The sequence below is a fragment of the Marmota flaviventris genome, chromosome 1, assembly GCF_047511675.1.
Source record: "Marmota flaviventris isolate mMarFla1 chromosome 1, mMarFla1.hap1, whole genome shotgun sequence".
NCBI classification, from domain to species: domain Eukaryota; kingdom Metazoa; phylum Chordata; class Mammalia; order Rodentia; family Sciuridae; genus Marmota; species Marmota flaviventris.
Window position 1 is genome coordinate 50,334,196 of NC_092498.1, and position 27,688 is coordinate 50,361,883.

The following is a 27,688-nucleotide window of genomic DNA, read 5'->3' on the forward strand; positions in this document are numbered from 1 at the left end:
TATACAAAACACAAAATATTCAATATAAAATTATAAAAATCACTGTTTGTTTTCAAATTTATTACCCAACCAACCAGAGGCTACATTTTAAGAGAAATGATACAATACTGCTAGAAGTAGAAATTATTATAACCAATTGGGGAAAAAATTAGCATTGTCTAGTAGTAGAGTTGATATGCATAGTCATTGGCCCAGTCATTATGCTCTTGGGCTCTTGTTCACAGGAGTCAAAAAACTAGAAATAAGCAACATCCGTAAACAAAATGATTGCCTAAACAAATTACAGTTTATTTGTATAATGGAATATTATCTAACTTATGGAAATGAATGAACTCTAGCTTTATAAAATAATATGCTTAAATCTTACAAAGTGATTTTTAAGCAAAATAAGCAAGATGAAACAATACAGTATAATTTAAGAAAATTCAAAAATAAGCAACACTAAACCATATTATTTATACAGAGGTGGTAAAACTAAAGAAAAAACAAGGAAATGTCTACCATGCAAGTCAGCATGATAGTAAGTGCTAGCAGTCAAGAGGACTGCAATCAGGTGGGAAAGGGGTTTGTGATTAGAAATTATAAAGTAATAATAATGAATGTAGATAAATAAGAAAGCCCAGGTAAGAGTTCCAGGATAAAAGCAGTACTTATAAGTAGTAAAACAGAAATACTTTCCTCCAACTGCCCAGAGGAGAACAAGATAATACAGTTAGAAGGCAATGAGCAGGAGTAAAATAACGTTCTTTCATGCTTCTTAACGCTTACTTGGTAAAGCTAATTTGAAAGTCTGCATCAGCTGTCCTTTACCCTGCAGGCATTCTAGAAGGAACTGGGGGAGGTTTTGATATTGTCTTCACATTTGAGGGTCTAATTTAACTGCCCTAAGATGAGACCTAGACATCACTCTTATTTATTCTCATACTCCTTCATGATCTCTTTCTCTCTCAAGCTCCCTAGAAGGTTATAAGGTATACTCAGGTTTAAGATTCTGTGTTAGTAATTGTCATCAAAATAAAACCTGTTGTTCACAGAGGGCTCCCCATTAGGAGAGACAATATGTATATATCTATATATATGTGGATAGATATGTACACATATACATATTCTTGAAGTGACTAATTTTACTAATGATGAAACTAATTTTCAGAAATATTAAGGAACTTATTCAAGGTTGTATAATCATAAGTGAATAGAGTCAGAATTTAAGGTATGCTCACCTACCTTAATCCTCCATCAAAATACTGTTAAATATATATATATATATATATATATATATATATATATATATATATATATTTACATATTATCAAATACTGTTCCATACTCCATCAAAATACTGTTAAATATATATATATATATATATATATATATATATATATATATATATATATATATTTACATGTTAAATATATATATAATACATATATATGTGTATATCTGAATATTTTAAGTTGAAACATTAATATGCATGAGTTATCTTTTGAATTCATCATTGGAATTTTTAATTAACTGAGTACTGCTCCTTATTTGGTCAGGTAGGGATTCCTACTGAATTCCCTATCTTTCTTTTGCCCTCTACAAATGTCACGTTTATTTCTTGCCTTTACACCTATTGATTCCCCTCTCTACCTAACTAGCATTACCTATCAAGGCTGATCACTACACTACGTACGATCTTTGAAAAGGCAGTCCAGAACAAAAGCAGTGAAAGCCTGTTCTCTCAACATAGGCAGAAATGCAAGATACTATAGGAACCTGTCTCCCAATAAGAACCATTTACTCAGCTATTTGATGTATTTTAAGAGTGCCATGTGTCTTGGTGCAGTTTCTTCTCAAAAGAATTAGAGTGCTTAGCAGTAAGAATCCATCTGAGGATACCTCAGAGAAACAATGATTGGATTGTGAGAATCTTAACACAATCAGTGAATTGATCCCTGATGGTATTGACTGAGTGGTAACTGGAGGTAGGTGGGGTGTGGCTGGAGGAAGTGGTTCTTGGGGGCATGGCTATATGGTATATTTTCTGTCTAGAGAGTGGACTCACTCTCTCTCTCTCTCTCTCTCTCTACCTCTCCCTCTCCCTCTCCATCTCCCTCTCCCTCTCCCTCTCCCTCTCTCCCCCCCTCTCCTTCCTAATGTGAGCTGCTTCCCTCTGCCACACTCTCCCACCATGATGTTCTGACTCACCTTGACATCTTGAGCCCTGAGGAATGGAGCCAGCCTTCTATGGACTAAGACATCTGAAATTGTGAGCCTTCAAATAAACTTTTCCTCCTCTATTGTTTTGGTCAATCGGTTAGTCACAGCAGCAAAAAAGTTAACTAAAACAGTCATGCTTTCTTCTTGGTGATATCCTGACTCAAATGACCAATTACTAAGGATTCGGGACATAAAGGCCCAGGACCCCCTGAGAATCAGGGGTAAGTGGAAACAAAAGAGAAAAGGGAACTTGGCCCAGGTCCAGCTCTCAATGGATACTAATTGGTCATAGAGACTTTAAGCATTCATTCCCCAGTCCTTGAATTCATATCTGGAATGGAATACTTGGTAGTTGGCACAACCACTCTACTCTTGATCTTTTGACCTGTAGATTAAGAAATATACTGATGGAAAAGATCATATGGAAGCCTCTGAAACTGCTCTATCCTAGAAACAAAGAGAATGGAAATAGAATTGGCCCCACTTACTCCCTAATGGGGACAGTGAAGAATATGTTTGACACTCGGACAGTAGGCATGTCTTGGTATACCCTTGCCTGATTTTGACAACAAATGGAAGTCTAGACTCCTTAGCCTGAGAAAAGCATAGTGACCTATAGTCTAGAGCTCTGAAGGTGTGGTCACCCCAAGTTATTGGCCACCCAGATCAGTCAGGGTGCTAGTCTAGAGTGATGGAAATCTAAAATGGGTAGCAGAGGAAAGAGAAGAAAGAGTATCTGTGTGGCCTTAAAGCCAATGGCTACAACAGGGGCTGCAGTTGTTCTCATTAACCACACTCCTGTAATTTTTTCCAGGAAGAAAGGGCTTATCCAGATCTGAGGAACTATTCCCCAAACTTACACGAAACAAGTGTATCAACAGCAATTTGTGCAGGGTATGCTATAGTCAGAACTGCAGCTCTCACACTCCCCCTCCTGGCCAGTCATGGACCAACAACTCTCAACTGAGTTCCTTTGTGAAAATTCTGTTTTTATTATTATAATTTTTAGTACATATTAATTGTACAGAATACCAGTTTCATTGAGACAATTTGATAAATGCATATAATGTACTTTGATCATATTTATTCTATTTCTTCACTCCCCATGTCCCCTTCCTCTTCGCTGACAGCCTCCTTCCACTTTCATATCTACGCTTTTTCCCCCCTAGATTCCACATATGAGAGAAAACATGGGCTACTTGTCTTTCTGAGTCTTACTGCACACTGAGAAAGAGGTGCCTCATACAAAATCACACTTCTTTTCCAGTGTCAGCTTACATCCAATAGAAGGTCCATGTGGGAGTGAAAAGTCCTGCCCCTTGCTTCAATTCAGCAGGACTCTGGAGGGCCGACCCAGCTTCAGAGTTCGCAGAGAAACTGGCTAAAGTCATTGTGGAGACTTCACTGCAGGTGAACTCCATTTGCCCTATCCTGCTTTCTATACTGCCTCACACCAGTGATCTTGAGTGCACTCTGGTGAACCTCTAAACACAAACCCCATACTAGAGCCGGTTTCTTGAGGAAACTTGACCTGTGCCATCCCTTAACTTTGTTTTCATTAAAAGCAGAATTTAAAACACAGAAGTCAATAATGGATGAGAAAAAGAGATTTGAAAAATACTATATGATACTGCTTTAAAACTGTGAAAAACAGCTTTTCATTGAAAAATGTCCAAAAGTGTAGATAATAATTGCTGTTTTGTGGAAATGAGTTAATTATTAATCTTATGCAATTTATTTGCTTACATTTGCATGCACTGCATAGATACATTTACATTTCAAATATTCATTAAGTTCTGCTTACATTTTATTATGTAGTATAATATATATTTAAGAGCTTTTAGGTAAATATTAATTAACAAGCCATATCCTTCCCAAATGATATCAAAATAACATAATTGTTGATACAATAAAATACATATAAACATTTATTAAAAATATTTATAATTACTTAACAAAAAATACTTTACTTATATTGCTAATGGCTAATTTTATTATTTATATTGAACTCTACACCAAAACTAAGAGAAAGTAAACCTACCTTCACAGTATGTTTAAGTGTTAAGAGTATATCCACTCTCTCATCTTGAGAGAGATTCCTCAGTGTAATGCACTTATAGATGTTCTGCAGTTCTCTGGCTCTGATGGTGAACTGGGTATCCATCTCAACCGTTTTGCCATCAGATCTTCTCCATATCTTTGGAGCTGAACACTTTAAAATAATATTGTGTTTAGAATTCTAGTTAATTAGAGGTTAAAAATAACAATTTTGTTCCTTCCTCTAAAAGTTTACCCTAACGTCATTCATAACTAAAAGTAGCACTAAAACTTAGGAAAATTAATTGAAGAATTTATAGATCAGGCTAACATAAAACATTTTAGGAAAAAAATGAGCTGTTCTGTCAATAGAAAAGTCTTCTACAGATTTCAAAATCTGCAATCAACCTGCACTAATTGGTATGCTGAATGGCTTTATGGGCATGTAGAATTACTCATTAGCCCCAGGTAGGGACAGGGGGCATGCATTAAGAATGTTAAGAATATTTTATCTGCTTGGTTCAACTATGTTGACTGTATATAATAAATGTATCTTGATTATGCCCTGCCAATTGCAGACAACTTTTATGTAGCAGTTGTGACAATCTTCAATGTTTTCAGACCTAAAGATACACCAGAAAGGGATTTTTATGGTTTGGGGCCCTACACAAAAATAAATCTATAACAAGTTCAAAATTCTTCACAAAACAGATGTCCATAGTGAAACAACTATATAGTAAGTCTTCTCTATCTGTGGGTTCCATATACTCAGATTCAACCAACCACAGATCAAAAAATAATTTTAAAAAATTTTGTCTGTACTGAATATATAGGCCTTTTCTTTTTCTTGTCATTATTCCCTAAACAACAAGTGTAATAACTATTTGCATAGTACTTACATTGTATTAGGTATTATAAATAATCCAGAGGCTTAAAGTACACGAGAAGGCATACATAGGTTACATACCAATAGTATGCTATTTTATATAAGGGACTTAAGCAACTGTGGATGTTGGTATCCACTGGGGGTCCTGGAACCAATCTGCCATGGGTTTGAGGGGACATCTGCACTTCACTATCTTAGCAGTGCTATGATCCCTGCTACCTTGATGTTAGTTAAAATTCTCACTTTCTATTTCCAAATCTGGCTTAGTAATTCCCAACCTAGTCTCCCCCTGAGCCAAGGGCCAAAGATGGAGTTCACTTGCCTTGAAATTCATTTAAAGACTCCTAGGAGAGGAGGTCAAAGACCAGAGATAGGACACAGAATTAGTTCTTCCAGACTAGAGGACACCAGGATAATCTGTAATGATGGGGCCTCTCTGTTTGCCACTGCTTCTGTTCTCTCCTACCAAGTTTTTGTAGGTTAACTGATAATTGCTATGGGGTTCATAAGGACCTCAATTTATGCCCAATTATGCCATACCTGCAGCCCTTTAAATCCTAGATTTAATTTGAAACTTAAAGAGAAGATGTATGCATTGGAACAAATCATTAGGAATGTAGAATAACCAAATGGAAACATAATATAAGGCAGTTATTCAAAAGGTCGGTGTTATCAAGAAATTTTAGGTATAACACCAATATACCTTTAATTTTTTACATTTTATATTAGCTAAATTACATTGATCACTACAAAATTACCTCTTGCAAACAACTGCCCTTAATATAGTTTCAAAATAATGGCATCATATTCTGTTCAAAGTGAAAATAAATGTAGTTCACAGGTAGAGAACTTCATTAGAAACTTTAAATTCTCAATTCTAGTTGTAATACAAAAATTGAGAAGCTGTAGCCCTGTAATTAATTTATATTAGGTCATAAAAATAATATTAAATAATGTATTGTTAATTAGCAGACTAATAAAATTATATAAAATTGATTGAAGAATTATAAAAATGAAATAGAGCAATAAAATATTTTATTATTTAATTATTTTCACTTAGAAATAAAATAATTTAAAATGGATACAGCCTCATTTTTGAGTAAGCCTCAGCATGTTACTGAAGTACAACACTGGTTTCAAAATTCCTTTTAAAAATTTGAAGGAATAAGCAAGCTTAGGCTGAGTTTAATACTGCAATATTCTAAAGTCCAGCTAATATATTAATCATTGCATGAAATTTTTCTCAGGGTGTTTATATTAAATGTAATTTCCTTTCTACCAGTGATGTGGACAATACTTTTTTCTCTGCAGGTTGGTTACTTTTTTCATTTGTAATAGTCTTTAAAATGTTTTTATGAAATGCCTACTTTATCTACTTCACTATATTTTTTTTTCAGTTGATGCTTTGATTTAATTCTACATTCTCTCCCTCCAAGTTTCTGGCCCTGTGGAATCTGGTACAACATAATAATATTTTGGGTCTTTCCAAATATGTTCTTTATACAAATACTTCTTACCCTTCAATTTTGAACTCAAACCCTACATTTTTTTATAAAGAGCCATCTAATACTATGGTTTGAGCCAACAATGTATCTAAAATTCTTTTACACCTGTAGAAACACTCACACAAACATGGAGGGCCTCTATCTCACTCAGGCCAATGAGAGCTGGATCCATATTGTTCTATAATTGTTTTATGATTATTACTTCTATTTCTCCCAAAAGATTATAAGAAATAAATTCTTCATAAAATTCTATATATTTCTCAGGCCTAAATTATTTATTCATTCATTCATTCAACAAATATTTACTGTGTTTACTAAATAGTACTATGTGAGTACTGTGAGTACAGTGAGTAAATAAAATACTGTCCTGATGTCAAGAACTCTCAAATCTTATGGGATGGAAAGTTAAGAAAATAAGTAATTAAAAGAAAGAGTGAGGGCCGGGGTTGTGGCTCAGAGGTAGAGCGCTCGCCTAGCATGCACGAGGCACTGGGTTTGATCCTCAGCACCACATAAAAATAAAATAGATGTTAAAAAAATAAAAGAAAGGGTGAATGGAGTAAATGACTACAGGTTAGTAGATAACTATGGGTTGCTATAAAGCACTAGGCTGGTGAAAAGAAAACAGTATCTAAGAGGAAAACTGAAGAATAACTAGGAGTTAATAAAATAAAGAGAACTGAGTGATAAAACCAGAGAGTCCCAGATCTGAAGTTCCAGTTCCCTAGAGCTAATGGAGATAATATTAAAAAATCCATTTGGCAAAGATGTTTTTATTCTTGGGCGTATTTCTGCCAACACTGATAGACTGTCTTTAAGAGTAAGTTTCTTTGATTTTAGGTCTTAAGGTGTTTTTCACTCTGTCGCAGAAAAATGTCAACTTTGCTTATTTCTCTTTCCTACTTCCTTTTTTCTTTGAATGCTTTGGCTATAATAAGAACTGTACAACAATCATGTTCTTAAATTGCTTCAGAAAATGAAGCGTAATAAATTCCATTTAGCTGCCAACAAATGAGACAGCACAGACTCTGGGACAGAGGAACAGAAGAACAGCAGGAAGACGCATTTCAGGGAAGGGAAGGTGGAAAGATAACAAAAACCTTGAGAGCAGCAGGCCTCCACAAAAGAGAAGAAATGGCCACACTGTGAGAGTGGGCTTTTTCTTCCTCCTAAATTAATTCTCAAGTCCCTAAGGGCACAAAGCAAGCACAAGCTTAACCCCTCAAAAGCCACTGGGTGGTGATCAACCTTTCTTTTATACAGCAAAGGGGTTTTATTCATCCACAGAGACACTCCTGTTTCTTGCCATGTTCACAAAGAGCTGGATGCATTTTCCTGTCCCATTAGCTGCTGGGGACCTGAGTATGGAGAAAAAGCAATTAAATGACACAGCTGACGTGAATTGCAGTTTCTTAAGCTTGTGGCTATAAGAAGTGGTGTGAGAATCAAAGAAATAAATGGCCCATACTCTAGGGGAAACCTCTTACAAAATTCAAATGATCTCTTGATGCAGAGTGGGTAAAGAGCATCCAAGATACATTAGAAACCAGCTGATGATTTTTCTTTCAAATTTCTTGACCTGAATTTCTTCACCTCTGTCAACCTATAGGCTTTTAATATCTGACAACCTGTGGAAGTCAATGTTTGATGTGTTAAAATTACAAATTATTTAATGCTTTGAAAAATATTTAGAGTAAGTCACTTAGCAAGAATAAAAACTTATGGGGCTGGTGTTGTGGCTCAGTGGTAGAGCACTTGCCTAGCATGTGTGAGGCACTGGGTTCCATTCTCCGCTCCACATATAAATAAATAAAATAAAGGTCTATTGACAACTAAAAAAAAAAAAAACCTAAAAAAAATTGAAAACCCAGCATAGAAACTCATTATAACTTACTTGGTTGGATCAATTTAAAATCATATCATTCATTATTCAGAGAAATTCTATGTTCAGGATAAAAAGATAAAACATAAAATATTATTTCAATGGACCACAAAGTATTTGGACTCAGTGAACTTAAACTAAAACCAATACATAAAGTTTTATTTTCTGAAGTTATTTCCAAACTATAAGAAAGCAAATATTTCTGTTTCTGTTTAAGTATCTGTATGTTATGATGCTAAAAAATGTAGATCTGAATATTTGTAATATGTCTCTGGTTGTTTGTTAGTTTTGACATCTTGTCTAGCTTCAAGTACTAATTTTAAACTATTTTTTCTTAGCAATAAAAAAAAAAATCCCATAGAATAAGAAGTTACTTCAATGAACATTTTTTAAATCAACACCAACTCCACCTGAATATCAGAGACAACACCAGGCATAGCATGGGGGAGGTGGACAGGAATCTTGTATAAGTATTTACAACAAAGACTTTATAAAATTTATCTTGCTTTTTAGATGTTCAGTATGGCAGCATATACAAAAAGATAAAACTTATTTTGCATTATAGTAGCAACAGATTTTTAATTTACTGCAACAGGCTAAAAGTCACAGTTACTCTGTATTTCCAAAGATTATGAGATTACACTGGGGATTGTTCTCAAGTGTAAGTGTTCCATTATATGGTTTGTTTTTCTTGGCCAAAATAACATTTTGGTCAAAACTAGCTAAAATGTACACTGCCTCTGAACTTAACCTGGGAATTGAGATCAACTGGTTTCTCATCTTGGGTGTCTATAGGATTAGAACTCCAATTCTGAAATCTGTCACCCACAAGAAACCTTCCTTTGATTTCTTGTGGCTAACATTTAAATCTTTCCCTCAATTTTCTGGTCTTTCTTCTCTGTGGTACCCTGCATCAGCCTTACATCAGCCTTACAGCCTTACAAATCCAGCTCACTTATCTGGTTCTTTCTCCTCTTCCAAAACAACAACAAAATAAATCAAAAACTTCCTATTTTCCTAACACACAGCAATTCTTTATAACACACAGGATTCTTTAGGACCTAAAATTCTATGTCAAAAACTTATCAAGTATTAAAAAAAAAAAAAGGTCTTCCTTCCTCACAGGAATCCTTGTAAACAAAATTTCTCCATTTTATCTGCTTTTTAAATGAAATTTACATAAAGAGCTCTTAACATGCTATACTTCGTGAGAAAGGGTCAGGGTAATCAACTGGCTCTGAAGTCACTTTTACATGTTGGGCTTTGACCCACTGATGAGTTCTATATAATTTCAAAAAATGTTTAGAGATGATGCTTTGGACATGGGGACTGGAACGTGAGACAGTCATCACATAAAGAGGAACAGGCATTGTACAAGTATTTAGAACAGCAGAATTTCCAGCAGTTCATAGGAAATTGAAAGCAGCAATGATAGCACATATGGAACATCTTGGAGATGGACCAGCCTCAAGTAAGAAAGGATAGGTGCCACCCATCTTCCTGTCCCCTAGCACTTAGAAGCCTCCAGCTCATGGAAACACCCATGTTTCCTGGAGTCATGCTATTCTCTCTGGTGAGATTAATGATCAGACACATCAGAATAGTTTCCAGAGCTGAAACTTGAATGCAAGTAAAAGCAACCTGCTACAGGAAGAAGCTTTGTTTGAAATATGACAATAAATATGAGTATTACAGCTTTCCCTACGGTAGAGTCTTCTTTCTCAGAATAAAGATATTCAAGAATTTTAAATGACAGAATCTACATAATTTCTTGATGATGTTTGAAATGTAAAATTGCACACCATTATATCTGTTCCTTGGTTCTCCTCCCTGCCATTCTCCACAAACATTTCTTGATACTGTGATAAGGAATATACTAAGACATAAGGATACAGAGATGAAAGACATCTCCTGCCTTAAGAAGTGCAGAATCTAGGAAGAATTCAGACATTCAATACAGACAGCAAAACATGGCCACTGCATACAAAGACAAAGGTGAGACAGAGTCCCAGGACAGCTAGTCCCAGTGCAGGCTAGTAGGAGAATCAGCAGGTCCTCTTTGGAAGAAGGGACATCTGAGCCTGTTTTACAGGGTGAGTAGCTGGCTACTACAGAAGAAGGGAAAGGATGTTTCATGTAGAGGCAGCCTCAGATGCAAAAGCATAATGAGGATATGAGGTCCTTCTGGGGACATGCAAGTAATTGAGCATGGCTGGGGCAGTGTTTGTGGTGACAGGGAAACAGTGGATGAGGGAGATATCACAGATCATGAGAAGAAGCACTGCTCTCTCAGGGCAATGGGGAAGGACAGGATCAGAGGTGTGTTTAGTGAGGTCACTATGGCCCTGGTGTAGATGTTGGAGGAGGGAACTGAGAAGTTTAGACTAGAGGCAATAGTCCAACTTGGAAACATAAAATAATCCAGGTGAGAATAAAATCCAGAGTCCATCAAATAAGTGTCAATTTTATGGACAAGAAAAGGCAAGGCCTATCTTGTGACATTCTCTCAGGGAAAATGGGGAGGCAGGAAACTGGAGCTGCTACCCTTCTCCTTTCCTGTTCCAGGAGGATCCGAAGGCATTCTGACAAGTCTCACAATAGCTGTGCTCCAAGTCTTTGCCTGTGTGGCCTACTTGTTACAGGCGAGGTTATCAGGATGCCACAAAAGAGTCATTTCTCTGTACTCAATGATAGTGAGTCAGAAAGGAAAAAATGCAGAATTAAGGAGATATTAAAGTAATAGAAATAAAAGAGGTTTGTAGCCAGATGGGGAAGAAAGAACACCAACCAGGCAACTGTCTAGAGCAAATGAGTAGATGATGAAACATTCCTAAGAAAGGTTATACCAGTGCTATAGAATAGGATCTATATGGAGGTGAGGAGGGTAAAAAATGGTGAAATGATATGACTTAGGGTTGCTACTTCATTTTGAGGTGCACTCTTGAGGTATCCAAGGGACAATGCTAGTAGGAAGCTGCATAGATGATTTGAAAGCTCTTATAGGTTTGGCCTGGACCTGGAACTGTAGCAAAAGCCAAAATAAACTGGGATGAAATAGTGTATAAGTAAAATAATAGGAGGTCATTTAAAGTATATATATACATACATACATATATACACACACACACGTGTATATATATGTATACATATATATACACACACACATATATATGTACATATATACTCATAAACTATATAGATAAACTATATATAGATAATATATATATATATATATATATATATATATATATATATATAATATATATATATATAGTTTTTAAGAGCAAATGTTCTCAAAATATAAGAACCACAAAACTAGAATCACTACAGGCTAATCTATTGGAGAAATTCATCCTTTTCTTCTGGCTGGATTGGCTTTTAATTGTTTGGAAAGATCAGGTTTATAAAAGGAACTGTGTTACTATGGAAACAAGCTATTCAATATCAAACAGGCAGTTTGACCACAAAAGGGTAATTACTTTAGTTTTCCCCTTAACTGAATTTTTTCATGGTTTTCAATAATCATAAACCCTTTGGGTCAGTTGATGGTATAGTGAGCCCCAAGTAAGACACCAGACTTGAGTTATTTTCCCCAGGCTGCTTACTATCAGAGTACCCCAGACCCTGATGTTCTGTGATTTTCATACCATGCATTTCACCAGAGTGTGCAACTTATCTACTTCACACAGCCAGCCTAAATTTAAATGAACAGAGACACAAGGAAGGTGTCGCCATCTTTTCCTTCATGATCAAATCCCTTTAGTTAAGAACACGTTCCTTTTGTGTTACTTATCATTCTTAATTCTTGGCTGTGACTAACATATACAGCTACACAAGAATTAAATATATGGAACTTAAAGAAATAAGCCATCAAAATGCTAAACAAAATTCATGCAAATTCTTACAATTCTATCCTTTTAGATCATGATTACACATTTTTAAACTCCAGATACATTCATATTGAAATAACAGTTTCTTCACTAACCTTATTCAAAAAAACTTGTTTTTCTGATTCCTCTCTTTCCAAATAAGCAATGGATCTGTGTCTCCCAATGGAAGCAATTATCTGGGTCTCTTTTTCCAAAAGTTCACACAAAGCAGCCTTCCTTTCAGCTCCAGTGAGACACTGGTTAATCCGAGAAAGTTCTTCTTGGTGCCAGACTAGAGGAAGAACATGAAAGACTCTTGAGTTGTTAAAATCCCATATCTTTACAGAGCAGTTTTTAACCATCACATCCTAACAAAGGGTATTTATTTTTGAATCGATATAAACAAAATCATGCATGAATAGAATCATTCACATCATACACCTGATGGGTGGAGGAGGAAAAATGTGTGGGACTAAATGGAATCGGAGAGACTTAAAACAATAAAAGTAGAAGCAAAAAAACAGAAGCCAAAGGAAATCAGCATAGATGATGTCCAATTATGCCTCCAAGTATGCATTCGCACTCGGTCAGCATCAAAAAATATGTGGCAGCCAGGAATGTGCACTGCTCTGCTTCCCTTCAGGAGGTGCCTGTCAGGAGGAGTGGGGGAGCTGGGAGTTCCAGCACTTAGGATGTGCCACAGTGCTGGAGCAGAGGCCACATTCTGTCCACAAAGATGTCCATGACTGTGAACTCTGAGGGAGCCAGGGTCTGGCTGTGTCTGGTCAACAATGGACTTTTTTGTTGTCACATCAGAGTTGACCATTGGACAGGCTTAGATTTGCTCAGGCCTGTATCACGGAACCCCATCCATTTTCCTTCACTCAACTTCTACAAAGTGTCAGATTTCACAGTAATCTAAATATTCCTTATGCCTTCCCCTCCTCCCCTTTATCTCTCACTTCTTACCCCATATCTTGGTATCTGCTTCCCTGAGGATCTAAAATAACAAATTCATGTAGAATTGCTGACTTCAGTTATTGCCCTCATTCATTTACGTACCACTTTCCCTTTCTTCACAACACCCTAAATTACAGCAGCAAATTTTTATAAAGTAATTGCATTTACTCTACTCACATTATAAAAATATTTATAATATTTAAAGCATTGTTTACTGTTAATAAAGATTGTCTATATGACATATATTCCAAGACCAAACCATAAAATGCAAAAGAATGATATTTTAATAAACTTACTTTATCTAAAGAATAACACGGAATCCTCAATCTAAAACATAAAATGTAGACTGCTAGGTCCTACTTCAAAATTAAATCAGAATTTCTGATCTCAGATATATACAGTTTAACAAATGTTCCATTCAATTTTTTTCTTTTTTTTTTTTTTTGGGGGGGGGGGCGGGCAGTGGTAACCAAGGATTGAACCCAGAACAGCCTAACCACCCAAGTCATATCCCCAGACCTTTTTCTTTTTTTATTTATTTTGAGATGGGAACTCATCCAGTTGCTTAGAGTCTTGCTAAATTGCTGAGGTGGCTTTGAACTTGCAATCCTCCTGCCTCAGCCTCCCAAGTCACTGGGATTACAGGTGTGTGCCAACAAACCCAGCTCCATTCAATTCTCATACATACTAGATTTGGGAAAGAAAACTTTTTCATCCCACGTTTCAAAAATATCAACCTTATTTGCATTAACAGAGAATAGGGTTGGAGATAACCTTAGAAATTAAAATGTTCTGTCCTACATTTAAGAAACTAAACCCTGGTTCCATAAGAACAGAATTTCTGCTTTTCTTTCCACTTATCACCACCCAAAATCCCCAAATTTTTACCATTATGTTTAACAACTTCCTTTGTGAAGACCTCTTCTTGACATAAGATTATGTTCCCTTGTCTTGTATTAGATAGGATTCAGTGAAATTTATGTTCCTTCCCACTGTAACTGCATTTACTCTACTCACATTATAAACATATTTATAATATTTTAAAACATTGTTTACTGTCAACAAATATTGTCATATGACATATATTCCAAAACCAAACCATAAAATACAAAATAATGATACTTACTCATCAAGCTTCAGGGATACTTCGGAATATAGAATGTTCATGTAAATTTATATAACTAGAAAACGTATTTGCCTTCTATTAAAATTTCAGATTTACTTTAACACCAGCATCTCTGTGAAGTAGAAGATAAATACCAGAAGCCATAGTGCTGTTCTGGGTCCTTCTTTATAACCACTGCCTTTCATGATACCTAGTTCACTAGTTTTATCAGTATTTCTTTCTCCTCTCAAATTTCAACTTGAAATTATCCTGATCAGGTCAAGGTGTTGTCAGTCATGTTCTTTATAAAAACCCACTCTATCCTTTATCAAGAATACATTATTCAAACATTGAACAGCTTGATCTGTCCAGAAAGAAGATCTATAAATTTAAAAGCTAAATTATACTCAGCAAAAGAACTGTAAATTTAAGAGTCAAGTTATATTATGGAAGTCCAGGAAATATATGATTGATGAGTTTGACATTTTAAAGTAACTTTATAACCAAATGAACTTAAGAAATATGACAAAATCTGTATGGCAAAAGGCAGTATATAAATGAAAAGAAAAACTGCTTGCCGGTGGAAATAATAACCAAGAATATTTACCTTGTAGGATTACATAGATGTTCCCACAAAGCAAATGAAAATTAAATGTTAGTAAGCCTCTTTTATTTCCCAGTGTAACATTAGAAACTTTTAGAACCTATAAAAAATATAGGCCACTAGGTCATTATTTAAGCTATCCTGGAAACCTCAAATAGCAGCATACTACTCTCCCGCATATAGACTTACATCCTGGATAAATATGCAAGTAGACAGACACACTATAACTGTTATTTTCAAATACACCTAAATTATTGCCATTATATTTAATAGTAAACAATCCAACCAAGTTAATAATGGACCTTAATTCCAATAAAATTCTTCATTAGACGAATATAATAAATCTATAGGAAGAAATAGAACATCCCAATAGAAAAATAGCATGTCTCAAGTACCTATAAGGAATAGAAAAACACAGGACAGAAGCAGCTGAACAAAACAGATTTTGTATCTGATCTAACAGTTTCCAAAATTATACAGAGAAGACATATGAACACAAGAAAGTCTTCGCCTTTCATAAAATATATGTTCCCTAGGGATAATAATAAAAAAATTAAGATGTTGTATTAGTTTGCTAGAGCTGCTATAACAAAGTACCACAAACTGCATGGTTTAAAGAATAGAAATTTATTTCCTTATAGTTCTGCAGGCTGTAAATCCAAGATTAAGTTGTTGGCAGAGTTGATTTCTTCAGAAGCCTCTCTTATAAGGGTCATTGTCTTCTAGTTTACCAGATTGATATCTAGTTTACTAGTTTTATCAGGGTATTTCTCTATATACATGTCTGTGCCTAATCTCCTCTTCTTATAAGAACACCAGTCATACTGGATTAAGGCCCACGCTAATGACCTCATATTTGTTTCTTAATTACCTCTTTAAAAGAACTATCTCCAAATATAGCCACACTCTGAGGTAAAAAGGGCTAGGACTTAAATTTATGAATTAAAGTGGGGGGATGCAGTCTCACATTATAGCACATGTCAATACCCATAAATATTTTGAAGCAAAAGATATTAAAGGATTTAGTTCATTTGAAAAACAAACTTATTTTGTCCTAAATATACATTCTTAGACAAATTACCTAATCTCCAGTCTGAAGTTCAACTATAAAATTAACTGCTAATATTAGCATCTAATATATCTATACTCATTCTAAATTTTCTAAAATTTAAATGTATAATTTCTAAGCAAGAAATAACAGAACATACAATATTTTATCCACCACTGGCATTCTATATGCATATGCATTTTAAAATTCTCCTCACTAATTATAAGCCTAAATTATCTGAAAAAAGTCAACATGTGCCTAACAAGATTTTTAAAACTAGAGAATATGGGCAGAAAGTTATGATTAGAGAAAATGGAGTAAAGGTGATATTTATATGACACATTAGCTAAGAATTATCAAGAATTCACAATGATCACAGATTCTTAGATTCATGATGTAAAGAAATTCCAAGCAGGATGCAAATAAATAAGTGTAGGCAAATTAAGTACATAATATAAACAGATGACTATCTAGAAAAAATAAACCTTTAAAAATAATGAGGGAGAAGCATAAAGCAAATAGCAAGATAACATATTTACACCTAATGATATCAATCATCACATTTAATGAAAACTGTCTAAATATCTCAATTAAAAGGCAGAGATCATCAGGTTGGGCTTAAAAAATAAGAACTAAGCATATGTTGCCTACAATAAACACATCTTAAATATAAAGAAGAGGCTAAAATAGCAAAATGTAAAAAGATATACCATGCTAACAGTAATCTAAAGAAAGCTCTAAAATGCATATTAATACTAGGCAAAGTATATTTCATAGCAAAAAAATATGAAAAGCAATAAGGAAAGTTATTTCATAATGTTAAAAGTCTCAATTATTATCAATAGGAGATAGCATTCTAAATGTTTATGCATCTAATAAGAGAGATTAAAAGTAAATGAAGCAAAATCTGATGGAACTACAAAAAAAAATAGAAAAAATCCAATATTGTACCTTGCTATTATAGCCTGAGATGTTAGTATTCCTCTCTCAATAACTTATAAACAAATAAAGGGGAAATTAGTGAATATGTAGAAGAAGATTGTAACACAGCTATCATCCAACCTGACCGACATTTATCAATCACTTTACCCAACTATAGCCAAATGCAAACTCTTCTCAAACACATACAGAACATTTTCTAATATAATCTATATTCTGAATGTGTGATTCTCAATAAATTTAGAAGAACTCTAACCATACAAAATTATATTGTCTCTTCACACAATGAAGTTAGAAATCAATGACAGAAAGATATCTAAAATTAAAATACTCAGTTCTAAATAATTCATGAATCAAAGAAGAATCAAAAGGGTAATCAGAAAGTATTTTGAAATGAGAGAAAATTAAAACTCAACATATTGAAATTTGTGAATGAAACTGGCACAATAGTAGGGGAAATTTCATAATGCCAAATACCTATATTGAAAAAGAAAGGTCTCAGACCCTCAGCTTTCACTAGATGACTAGAAAAATAGGATAAATTTAAACAAAAGAAAATAGAATAAAAGAAATAATAACAAGGTAAATAATAAACAATGATGAAAGGTAACATAAAAGAGAAAATGAGTATAATAGTAGTAAAAAATTATAAATCATTTGATTGATCAGAAAAACAGAGAAAAGACGAAATTACCAATAGTGGGATTTAGATGACATTACTACAGATCCCACAGGTTACAGGTATTAAAAGGATAATACTGAATAATGTTAACATTTTTATGGTAATAAATTCAACAACTTAGATAAAAATTTTAAAATTCCTTGAAAGACAAACTATCAAAGCTCACCAAAGGATATATAGAACACAAATAGCACTGTATCTTCCAAGAAATTAAATGTTCAATTTAAATTGTTTCCACAAAGGAAACTCCAAGCCAACATGACTTCACTGAATATGCACTGTGAGAAAATTGAAGGGTACAGCATTATCCTGATGGGAAAAAAAAAAAAAGCAGGCAATAACATAAAATGAAGGGTGGGGGGGACTACAGACCAATATCCCTTGTAAATCTATAAGCAAAAATTCCAAACAAAACCCTAAGCAAATCAAACTTGACAATATATAAATATAATACTTCATAAGTAAGGGGAGTTTATCCTAGGAATGCAATGTTGTTTTAACATTTGAAAATCAATCACTATGATTCACCATAACCATAGCTGAAAGAGAAAAAGACTATATGAATGTCTCAATAGATAAAGAATAAACACTTGACAAAATCCATCACCCATTCCTCAAAAGCACTCTCAGAAGGGAACTTTCTCAACTTTATCAATCACTGATAAAGGACACCAGTGAATATCTGTTTTAAGTACACTTAGTGGTGAAGGACTGAATGTTTTCACCCTAAAATCAGCTTGGATGATTTAATATTGATAGGAAGCGAATATTTCCTAAATTGAACTCTGGATTCATCTCAATCCCATACAAACTCCCAGAAAGCTTTCTAGTAAAAATTTACAAACTGATTCTAAAATTTACTTGGAATGCAGTAGATGTAGAATACTCAAAACTTCTTTGACAAGAAAAACTCAAGGGATTGAAATTCCTGAATTTTAAGTTTCATAAAGCTATAGTAATCCAGACAGTATGGTGTTGGTGTTTAGACTAATGGAGCAGGATTGAGAAGTTAGAAATAGACTCATAAATAGGTAGACAACCAACTTCCCACAAAGACGAAAAAAGCAATTCAGTGGGGAAATTATGTCTAAAATCAAATGTTATTAAAACAGTTTAATTTCCACATGCAAAAAATAGGTAAACTTGGAAATTCCAGGATTTAAAGTAAAGCAAAGATATGCTCTTGACCATTGCTATTCAACATCATATTGAAAGTCCTTGTTAGCTGAATAAGGGAAGCTAAAAAAAGAAAGTATACATATTTGTCTTTATTCACAGATAACATAATTCCTAAGTGCCTATATGGAAAATATCAAAGATCCAAAAATTAAGTCCTGGAATTAAAAAGTGAATTTATCCAAGTCTGAGGATACAAGATCAACATACAGAGGTCAGTTGTGTTCCTTATACTAGAAATAGACAATTGGAATTTGAAATGTAAAAAAGACCACCATTTAAGACAACACCAAAAAATGAAGCCATTGTGTGTAAATTTAACAAAATATGTGCAAGATCTGTATGCTGAAAATATAAAGTCCTGGTGAAGAAGTCAATGAAGAATGAAGCAATGAAAAGATGTACCATGTTCACAGGGTGGAGACTCAATATTTTTAAGATGTCAGTTCTTCCTAGTTTTATCTATACAGTCAACACAATTCCATTCAAAGTCCCAGCAAGGTTTTTTGAAAATATCAAAAGGTGACTCCAAAATGGAATTGGAAATGGAAAGTCAAAAAACTAGAATAGCCTAAAGAAAACCAAAACATGAAGACTCACATTGTTCAATTTCAAGATAAACTATAAGATACAGAGTTAAGGTACATGTATGTGTGTGAGTGTGCACATGTATACCATGTGCACACGCACACACACAGAGAGAACAAAATAGAGTCAAGAAATAGATCCATACAAATGCAGTCAACTGATTTTTGACTGCTATGGTTTGAATGTTTGTGTCCCTCTGGGGGGGTGGGGAGTCACATTTTGAACTCCTTACCCCCAAGACAATGATATGAGGAGGTGGTGTAGGAAGCCGTTCTTGCAGGTGATTTGAGCTACCTCCCTGGCTGGGTGTGAGGCCCTTAGACAAGCTGTGTCTGAGCCTTCCCCACCCTTCCCCAGGTGTGAGGGCTTGTCCGTGTGGGGGTGTGACTGACCACTGACCTGAAAACCAATCACTGACCCTGACCTTGGAATGCTGCCCCCCCTCGACCTTCATTGGATAGAATTTTCCCCTGAATTTTTTGTTCCCCAATAAAAGCTCATTCCCTGGCGTTTTTCTCTCTCTCTTGCTGGCCTCTTGTGTAAACCTCGCTACCACATCAGATGGCTAGAGGCAGGAGCTGGGAGGAGCCGTCTCTGAGCTGGGCAAGAAAAAGGTAAATTGAGAGTCATGTCTCTTTAATTTGAACTCACTAGTTAATTTCTATGTTTTGAACCTCTATTATGAAGCTGGCGTGCTGGTCGCGTGGCTAAAGGTGGGTCTTTTGAGAGGTGATCAGATCCTAATGCTGACACCCTCATGATTAGGATAGTACCCTTATATATAGAACAGGCCCAAGCACTTTACCCTCTACCACAGTGAGAACACAGCAAGAAGGCACCATATATGAACCAAGAACAGGGCCCTCGCCAGACAGCAAACTCTAAAAAATAGCTTTCTGTTGTTTATAAGCTACCCAACAGATAGTATTTTGTTACCACAGACTGAATGGACTAAGATTTTGATGAAGATACAAAGGTGACTCAAGGGAGAAAAGACACTGTTTTCAACAAATAATATGGGAACCATTGGATATTCAAAAACAAAACATTCAAAAAATTAAGCTCAATATCTCATGTCTCACATAAATTTAGTTTGAACTGGATTGTAAACTTAAAACATTAACCTATACAATTCCAGAATAAAACAAAGGAGAAAAGCTCTGCAGCCTTAGGTTTAGAAAGTTTTTAGACACAAATACTAAATGCATGATCCACACAAGAAGAAATTAACAAATGGAACTGCAAGAAAGACTTTTGCTCTGAGACAGATAACTATTAAAAGAATGAAAAGACAAGCCAAATGAAAGAAATGCAAACCTGCCCTGGAGGTTGTGGAAAGGATATCTCCTTCTGTATGACTCGGCTTGATGCCTGTCCTCATCCCTAGCTGCTATTTCTCCTCTGTACTTGGCTTGGGAGATGGGTAATTGGGAAGGTGCAGGTCTTACTTGGATGGGTAGATTCCCACTCTGAAGACCTGAAAGATGGCTCAAGTTCATTCTTCTGAGGCTCTTCAGCTGAACCCCTCCTCCTGTGACTCCCCTGGACTCAGACATATGCATCCACCCTCCAGGTAGCCACTTATGGAGGATCCTGCTGTTCACTTCAAGCTTCTTCCTGACAAACTGCAAGAAATAGCTTTTCTCCAGTTGATTCTATTGAATGGTGGGCCCAAGAGGACCTCAGATCACCTTGTTACTTACTCACTGTCTCTACTGTGTAGTGCCTTCTGACAAACACATGTCTCTGTTAAAAAAAAAATCTTGAGAGTGCTGTACATATCAATGCAGCAACACTCTCCAGTATCCAATGCAGAGGTGGGCTCTCTCATAGACCTCTAGTTTCCTACTTTAGAGAAAGACTCCAATCTACCCTCCTAGGCATGGTGTAGGCAGCAGTCTTTTGTATTCCTCAAACAAAGGGAATATTCCAAAGCTCCCCTAGAGGACTCTCTTGAAGCTCTTCTCACTTGACATGCAGTGAGAATAGCACAACCCTCTGCCCTCACCCCAAAGCACAGCCCACAGCCTTGGCTCCCTCCAAAGAACCACTTTATTAACCTCTTCAAATCCTCCCCCCTTTCCTTTTCAGGTCTTTGATCCTGCTGAATAATCCCTAGGACAAAGAATAGTTCCCATCTCACTTCTTTTGTAAATTATTCCTGAGGAAGAGGGTTTGTCTCACATGACAAATATCCTGATCTCACCTACTGGATCCTCTGTGAAAAATGAGGCAGAGTAGTAGTACTGCACACCCTCCAGGAAGACACAATGAGAAAGACAGAGTGGTGAATGCTAGAGAGGACAATGGACCAATTAAAATTTTCATAATCTCCTGTAAGGAGTATAAACTAGTACAATCTCTGTAAAATCATCTAGCAGGATCCACTAAAGCTGAATATATGCCTATCCCACGAATGAGAAATTCTACTCCTAGAAATCCACATCCAAGAGAAATGTACACATATCTTTACCTAAGACATTTGTGCACCACTACTTGTATTGGACAAAACTGGGGTGGAGACACAAATCCACAGTACAATTAATATATCAGTTGTGGTGCATTCATGGAATGGCATACTCTATAGAAATGAGAATGAACAAATTCACAAATAACAAGGAAAAATCTCATGATAGAGTACTGAATTTTAAAAGCCAGATAGAAAATATTCCTTATAAATAATTCCACTTATATAAAACTTTAAAAATTTTTAATCAACTCAATTATTTCAGACTTTTGTTGAAATATAGGATACCTAGGTACTTTTGTAGCACCTGTTTTCTTCCTCTATTGTCCCTCATGACAATTCAGAGTAGTGAAGGAAGTCACCCTCAACATATTACTATAAGAAAAAAAGACATAAAAATAAAATGTTGGCTAGAAATGGTTTTGTTTCACTATATCTCAGTCACATTTATTTCCTTAACTTGACTTCATTTTGTTTTTATTATAGGAAGACAGCTTGTCTTGAGGAAAAGTGGTTTCCTATTATGAATTTAAACTGTATAACTGTCTCTATGAGCCACAAGAGGGCAGCAGTTTCAAGGACCAGAGTTAGGAATATGGAATGAAGAAAACTATATTTAATAGAAGAGCTTGTGAAACAAATTTTAACTTATTACTCCAAGTTTTTAATTTATATTTTTAGAATTGGAGGAAAGTAAGATATGTCTTTCATGTTAAAAAATCTTGTTTAATTTTTGTTTTTCTCAATACAAATCGTGTAGATTTATGTGACATATGTGTTCTATTTTGATATACAAGTTTTGAATAAAATTATTTACCATAAAATAACAATTCACATATACATATAGACCCTGGTACTTTTTAAGTACTTTCATACATATAATGTTTTATATTTTTTACTTTATTAAGCCTTCTGAAATAGATGTGCCAGAAACTATGGAGTCCTTTTTATAGATAAAGGAACTAAGGCTTAGAAGTGAGTAACTTGTTCTAGTTAACACTAATAATAATTAGAAGAGGCAGAACTTCATTCAACATGTTTTTCAGTATTTTTCAGAGTTTTTTGTTAGACAAACAAAAATAATCAAGGCAACCTTTAGTTAATTCATGTATGAATTTAGAGTATTATCATTTTCATGGATCTCTGCTCTAACATAAGGTTAGTTTTATAATTATCCTCCAATACTGACACTTATATTAACCATTGTTATCATCTCACAGAGAAAATTAAATAGAAATGAAGTTTAAAATAAAATAAACAGTATTCCTAGAGATTAATGATTAGAAGAAAGAGGGTAGCAGATACACAAGTCTATGAAGGCTTGAAGTTACCTTAAACACTATTACACCAAGTTGTAAACATTCCCACATCACTTGGTTTTTTCTGTTACTGAAGAGATAAGTGTTTGTTAGGCCATGTGTTTATTTATTTCATCTCCAGTAAGTAGGGTATTATCTCATAGCTATTTAAATACACTCAAAATCCAACACTTAAACTTATATACAATTTGAGAGCATGACGTGAGTGATTGAACTCACAACATAAACCAAAACGTCATACAAGGGGGCCAGGTGCAGTGGCACATTCCTGTAATCCCAGTGGTCCCAGGAGACTGATGCAGGAGGATTTCTAGTTCAATGCCAGCCTCAGCAACTTAGTGAAGCCCTGAGCAACTAGTGAGATCCTGTCTAAAAATAAAAATAACTGGGGATGTGAGTCAGTGGCTAAGTGGCCCTGGGTTCAGTTCCTGGTTAAAAAAAAAGTTATGTAAGGAAGTAAAGACAGAAAAAAAATCTCTTAAAATTAATATTATGAATGATCATAGAAAAGTAAAAGACTAATTTCCTTGAATAAAAAGACCTTGTTCAACTGTAAAACAAATGACAGGCTATTTTCCATTGTTGCTCTGGGGTTTTTTGTTGTTGTTTTTTTGTGTGTGCAGGTGTGTGTGTGTGTGTGTGTGTGTGTGTGTGTGTTACTGAGAATCAAGCCCAGAGTGCTTTACCCTTGAGGTAAATAAACCCTCAGCCCCTTTTATTTTTATTTTGAGACATGATCTTGCTCACTTGCCCAGGTTGGCCTGGAACCTGTGATCTCCTGCCTCAGTGTCCTGAGTAGCAGGCATTTGTCATTGCACCCAACCAAGCCTACTTTAAATGTTTAAAACTCTAAACAGAGGTATAGACACACACACACACACACACACACACACACACACACAATGGAATATTACTCAGCTGTAAAGAACAATGAAATTATGGCATTTGCCAATAAATGGATGAAACTGGAGAGTATCATGTGAAATAAGCCAATCCCAAAAACTAAGGTCAAATGTTCTCTCTAATATGCGGAAGCTAATCCAACATAAGGGCAATGGGAGAGAGAAAAGGGAACAAAGGAGAGGGAATTTCATCAAAACAGAGGAAAGATTAGTAGATTAGACCAAGGGGACTGAAGGGATGAAGGAGGGATGGGTAAAGGAAGAAGAGTGCAATGAAATCTGACTGCACTTTCATATGTACATACATGAATACAGCACAGTGCATCCCAACATCAAGTTCAGACGTAAGACACTGACTTAAAAAAAACAACACATAAATTGCAGAAATATCAGTAGAGTAAAGGGAGGAGAATGAATAGAGGGAGGAGGGGGGAAGTGCTGGGGACTGAATAGAAGCAAATTATATTCCCTGCTTTTGTGATTATGTCAAAATGTATCCTCTAGTGTTATAAATAACTAAAAAGAATCAGTCAATAAATAAATGTTAAAAGATGTATTGTTATGAATTGTTATGATATAAATGAAAAGGGTAGGGTGAGGATTACGAGATGACAAATAGTATATCCAAGTTATATTGTCAGTCACAAAACCCTTGAGTAGTTGACATTTGTCCTGAGATTGGAAGATAGGTCATTGGGAAAAGGTTTCAAGAAAGGCAGAGGTGTGTCTGTCACCCTTTTTCAAGTAACTGAAGCTTTTCATTTATCAGTGACTAACACACATACTGTAGAAGAAATAGGATATAAATCATTCACTATTATTATTATTGGGGGGTTTAAAAGGTATCGTTGACACCTTCTCTAAAGAGCACAGTCACAGGATGCTGGATTGAGGGATTTAAACAGCTCACCTCTGAGTTCACAAACTGCCCAAAGCATCAGAAAACCAGGTGAGACAGTGCTTTCTCTCTCTCTCACGTGAATAAGGATCAAATGACCCAATATACCTAAACTATATAGTTCACACAACAATATGCACATTTGTTAGCATGAAAGCATTTTTAATGTTGTTTCAGCCTTAATTTCTGTCCCAAATGTAAGATAGTATTCATCTAACTTCAGATCAGATTCCCAAGACTTCTGCCTAACATGCCTTTCTTTTGTCTTCAGTAAAACTGTTTACCTATTAATGAAAAATTTCTAAGTTAATATTTTATTCAAAACCTATGACAAACTTACAGTTTAGTGCATTATAAAGAAGTTCAAAGTCTTCATTTGTTTTAGGATTATGCCTCCGGTGATAGTCCAATTGCGTCCATTCTTCTTTTTCTTTTATTTTCCGTAGTTCTTCCTGGGCTTCCCACTCCAACCTCAACTTTTTCTGTTCTTTTAGTTCCCTTACAAAGACTTTAGCATGCCATTGCCTGTAGCAAGTCTGTATTACTATCGCCTGTATTTAAATTAAAAGAAAATAAAGTGCCTGCCATCAACTTTTTGATCAGACAATAAAGAAAGGCAACAATGATTATTTCAATACCAATTCAGCAATAAAACAGTGCTGAGTCTGATTTTAGTTCCGTGTTAGATATTCTTACATATACGAACATAGAAGCCACAGATAATACATGTCACTGCTATTTGTCTTGTAATCTAGCAAATACACCTTCATAGAGGCTGTTAGTATAATGCTTAAGAGCACAGACTCTGGAGTTAGACTTAATTGGAAATCCCTCTCTGCTACTTAGTAAGTAGATTTATTTGGGGCAAGTTGCTTGCCATCTCTTTACTTTAGGACTCTCATTTATAAAACAGTGATAACAGTATGCTTAGAAAGTGCTTAGCCTCCCAGGCATGGTAGTGCATGCTTGTAATCCCAGATGCTTGGGAGGCTGAGGCAGGAGGATTGTAAATTCAAAGCCAGGCTCAGCAACTTAGGCCCTGTCTAAAAAAAAAAAAAAAAAAAAAAAAAAAAAATTAAAAGGGCTTGGGATGTAGCAAAAAAATTAAAAGAGCTAGGGATGTAGCTTGGTGGTTAAGAGTGCCCCTGAGTTCAATCCCTGGTGCAAAAAAGAAAGAAACAGCTGGTACATCACATTACAAATCCTCAATTTATACTATAATGTTTATGAATTTTTGTTATTTCTAGCTCATCTTAATTGCCATAAGCTAAGGCACATATTTAAAACAAAACTATATTTCCTAAACACATACAGGTATGTGTGAAAACCAGCAAGGATTAGATAAAAGAGAGACATAAAGAAGAATTAAATTATATGAAATGGAAACATATTTGGCAGTATTCCATATTATTAACCCCTCAAAACTTCATGATATAACAAAGTTTTATAACTTTATTTATAAATTCAAATAAAATGTGGGGAGTTTGCAACAAGATTGAGGACAAAACATATGCTGGCACATTTCTTTCCCGCTTCCTAATGTCTGATAATTACAGCAAAATGTGTAAAACAGAAATCAATAAAGTCTATGGATCATACTGAATGGGTCACCCAAGGGAATAGAAATTTTAAAGAATCCCCTCAAGCAAAGAGACAGATGGAACATACTAAAGAAGGAATCTATAGCCTAGTCGTGCACTGGAGAGGCAAGCTAGAAGACAGACAAGTGGCCCTGGAACTGCTTCATGCCCCAAACTGGCGGATTCTCTGAGCAGAAGGGCAGCCAACCCAGTACCTGCCTGAAAAATGCAAATGGGACATGCTCCTATTAAACAATTTAGGTAAACAGCAACAGAAATATGTATCCCTAGGCAAGAGTGGTTAGTGTGCCCAAAGGCTGGTGAGACTGAGGATGTATAGAAACGCCCTATCCAGAAAAATAGCTCCGTCCCAGAATCAAGCCTTATACTGTAAAACCACTGGGATTAGAAAGTGCTGTTAGCACATTGCATATTAGCAAATTAAGTTCCAAGTTTCCAATTCTGTGAATATTTAAGTGAAATTAACAAAGGTGAATTAAAATAGGTTGGAAATCATAACCTAGAACATTTATTTTATTATATTAATTAATATTATTACATATGAGTACTATAATTATATTATTATCTAGTTATGTATTATATACTATATTTAAGTTTTTATAGGTATTACACATCTGGGATGATAGAACAAAATGAGTTAAAAATTTCAAATCTTCTGAGAGTAGATACCCCAGACTAACCAAGCATTTGAGAAGAGCCAACAAAATAAAAAGCCCCTCATCCAAAAGAACAATTTATTCTTGCTTGAAACAGAATTAGTAGAAGAGTAATTCTCAAAGAGTAGTGGGAAGACCAGCAGTATAGGCATTATCTAGAAAAGTATCAGCAAGCAACCAGCTTCCAGCACCCTCCCCCAGCCCCTTGCCCAGCAGATCACAACAACTCTCCAGGGGACCTGGAAGCTGAAGTTTCAGAACCACTTTATTAAAGTAAAATGAAACAGAAAACAAGACTAAAGGTAGTTAATGTTTTTGGTGTAAAATTCCATCAGTATAAAACAAGATTAAAAACAAAAACC

The 27,688-nt window shown here is 35.2% G+C and overlaps 1 protein-coding gene across 6 annotated transcripts in view; it reads right to left on the reverse strand.

The window, feature by feature from the left end:
• Iqub (IQ motif and ubiquitin domain containing) overlaps window positions 1-27,688 on the reverse strand; it is a 79,488-nt gene that overhangs the window by 30,085 nt on the left and 21,715 nt on the right. For all 6 annotated transcript variants that reach the window (XM_071612824.1, XM_071612821.1, XM_071612818.1 and 3 more), the window contains 3 exons: window positions 25,410-25,620; window positions 12,498-12,673; window positions 4,244-4,414 (listed from right to left, as the gene is read on the reverse strand). In XM_071612824.1, the coding sequence (XP_071468925.1) occupies window positions 4,244-4,414; window positions 12,498-12,673; window positions 25,410-25,620 (558 nt within the window). The remainder of the gene's footprint in view (window positions 1-4,243; window positions 4,415-12,497; window positions 12,674-25,409; window positions 25,621-27,688) is intronic.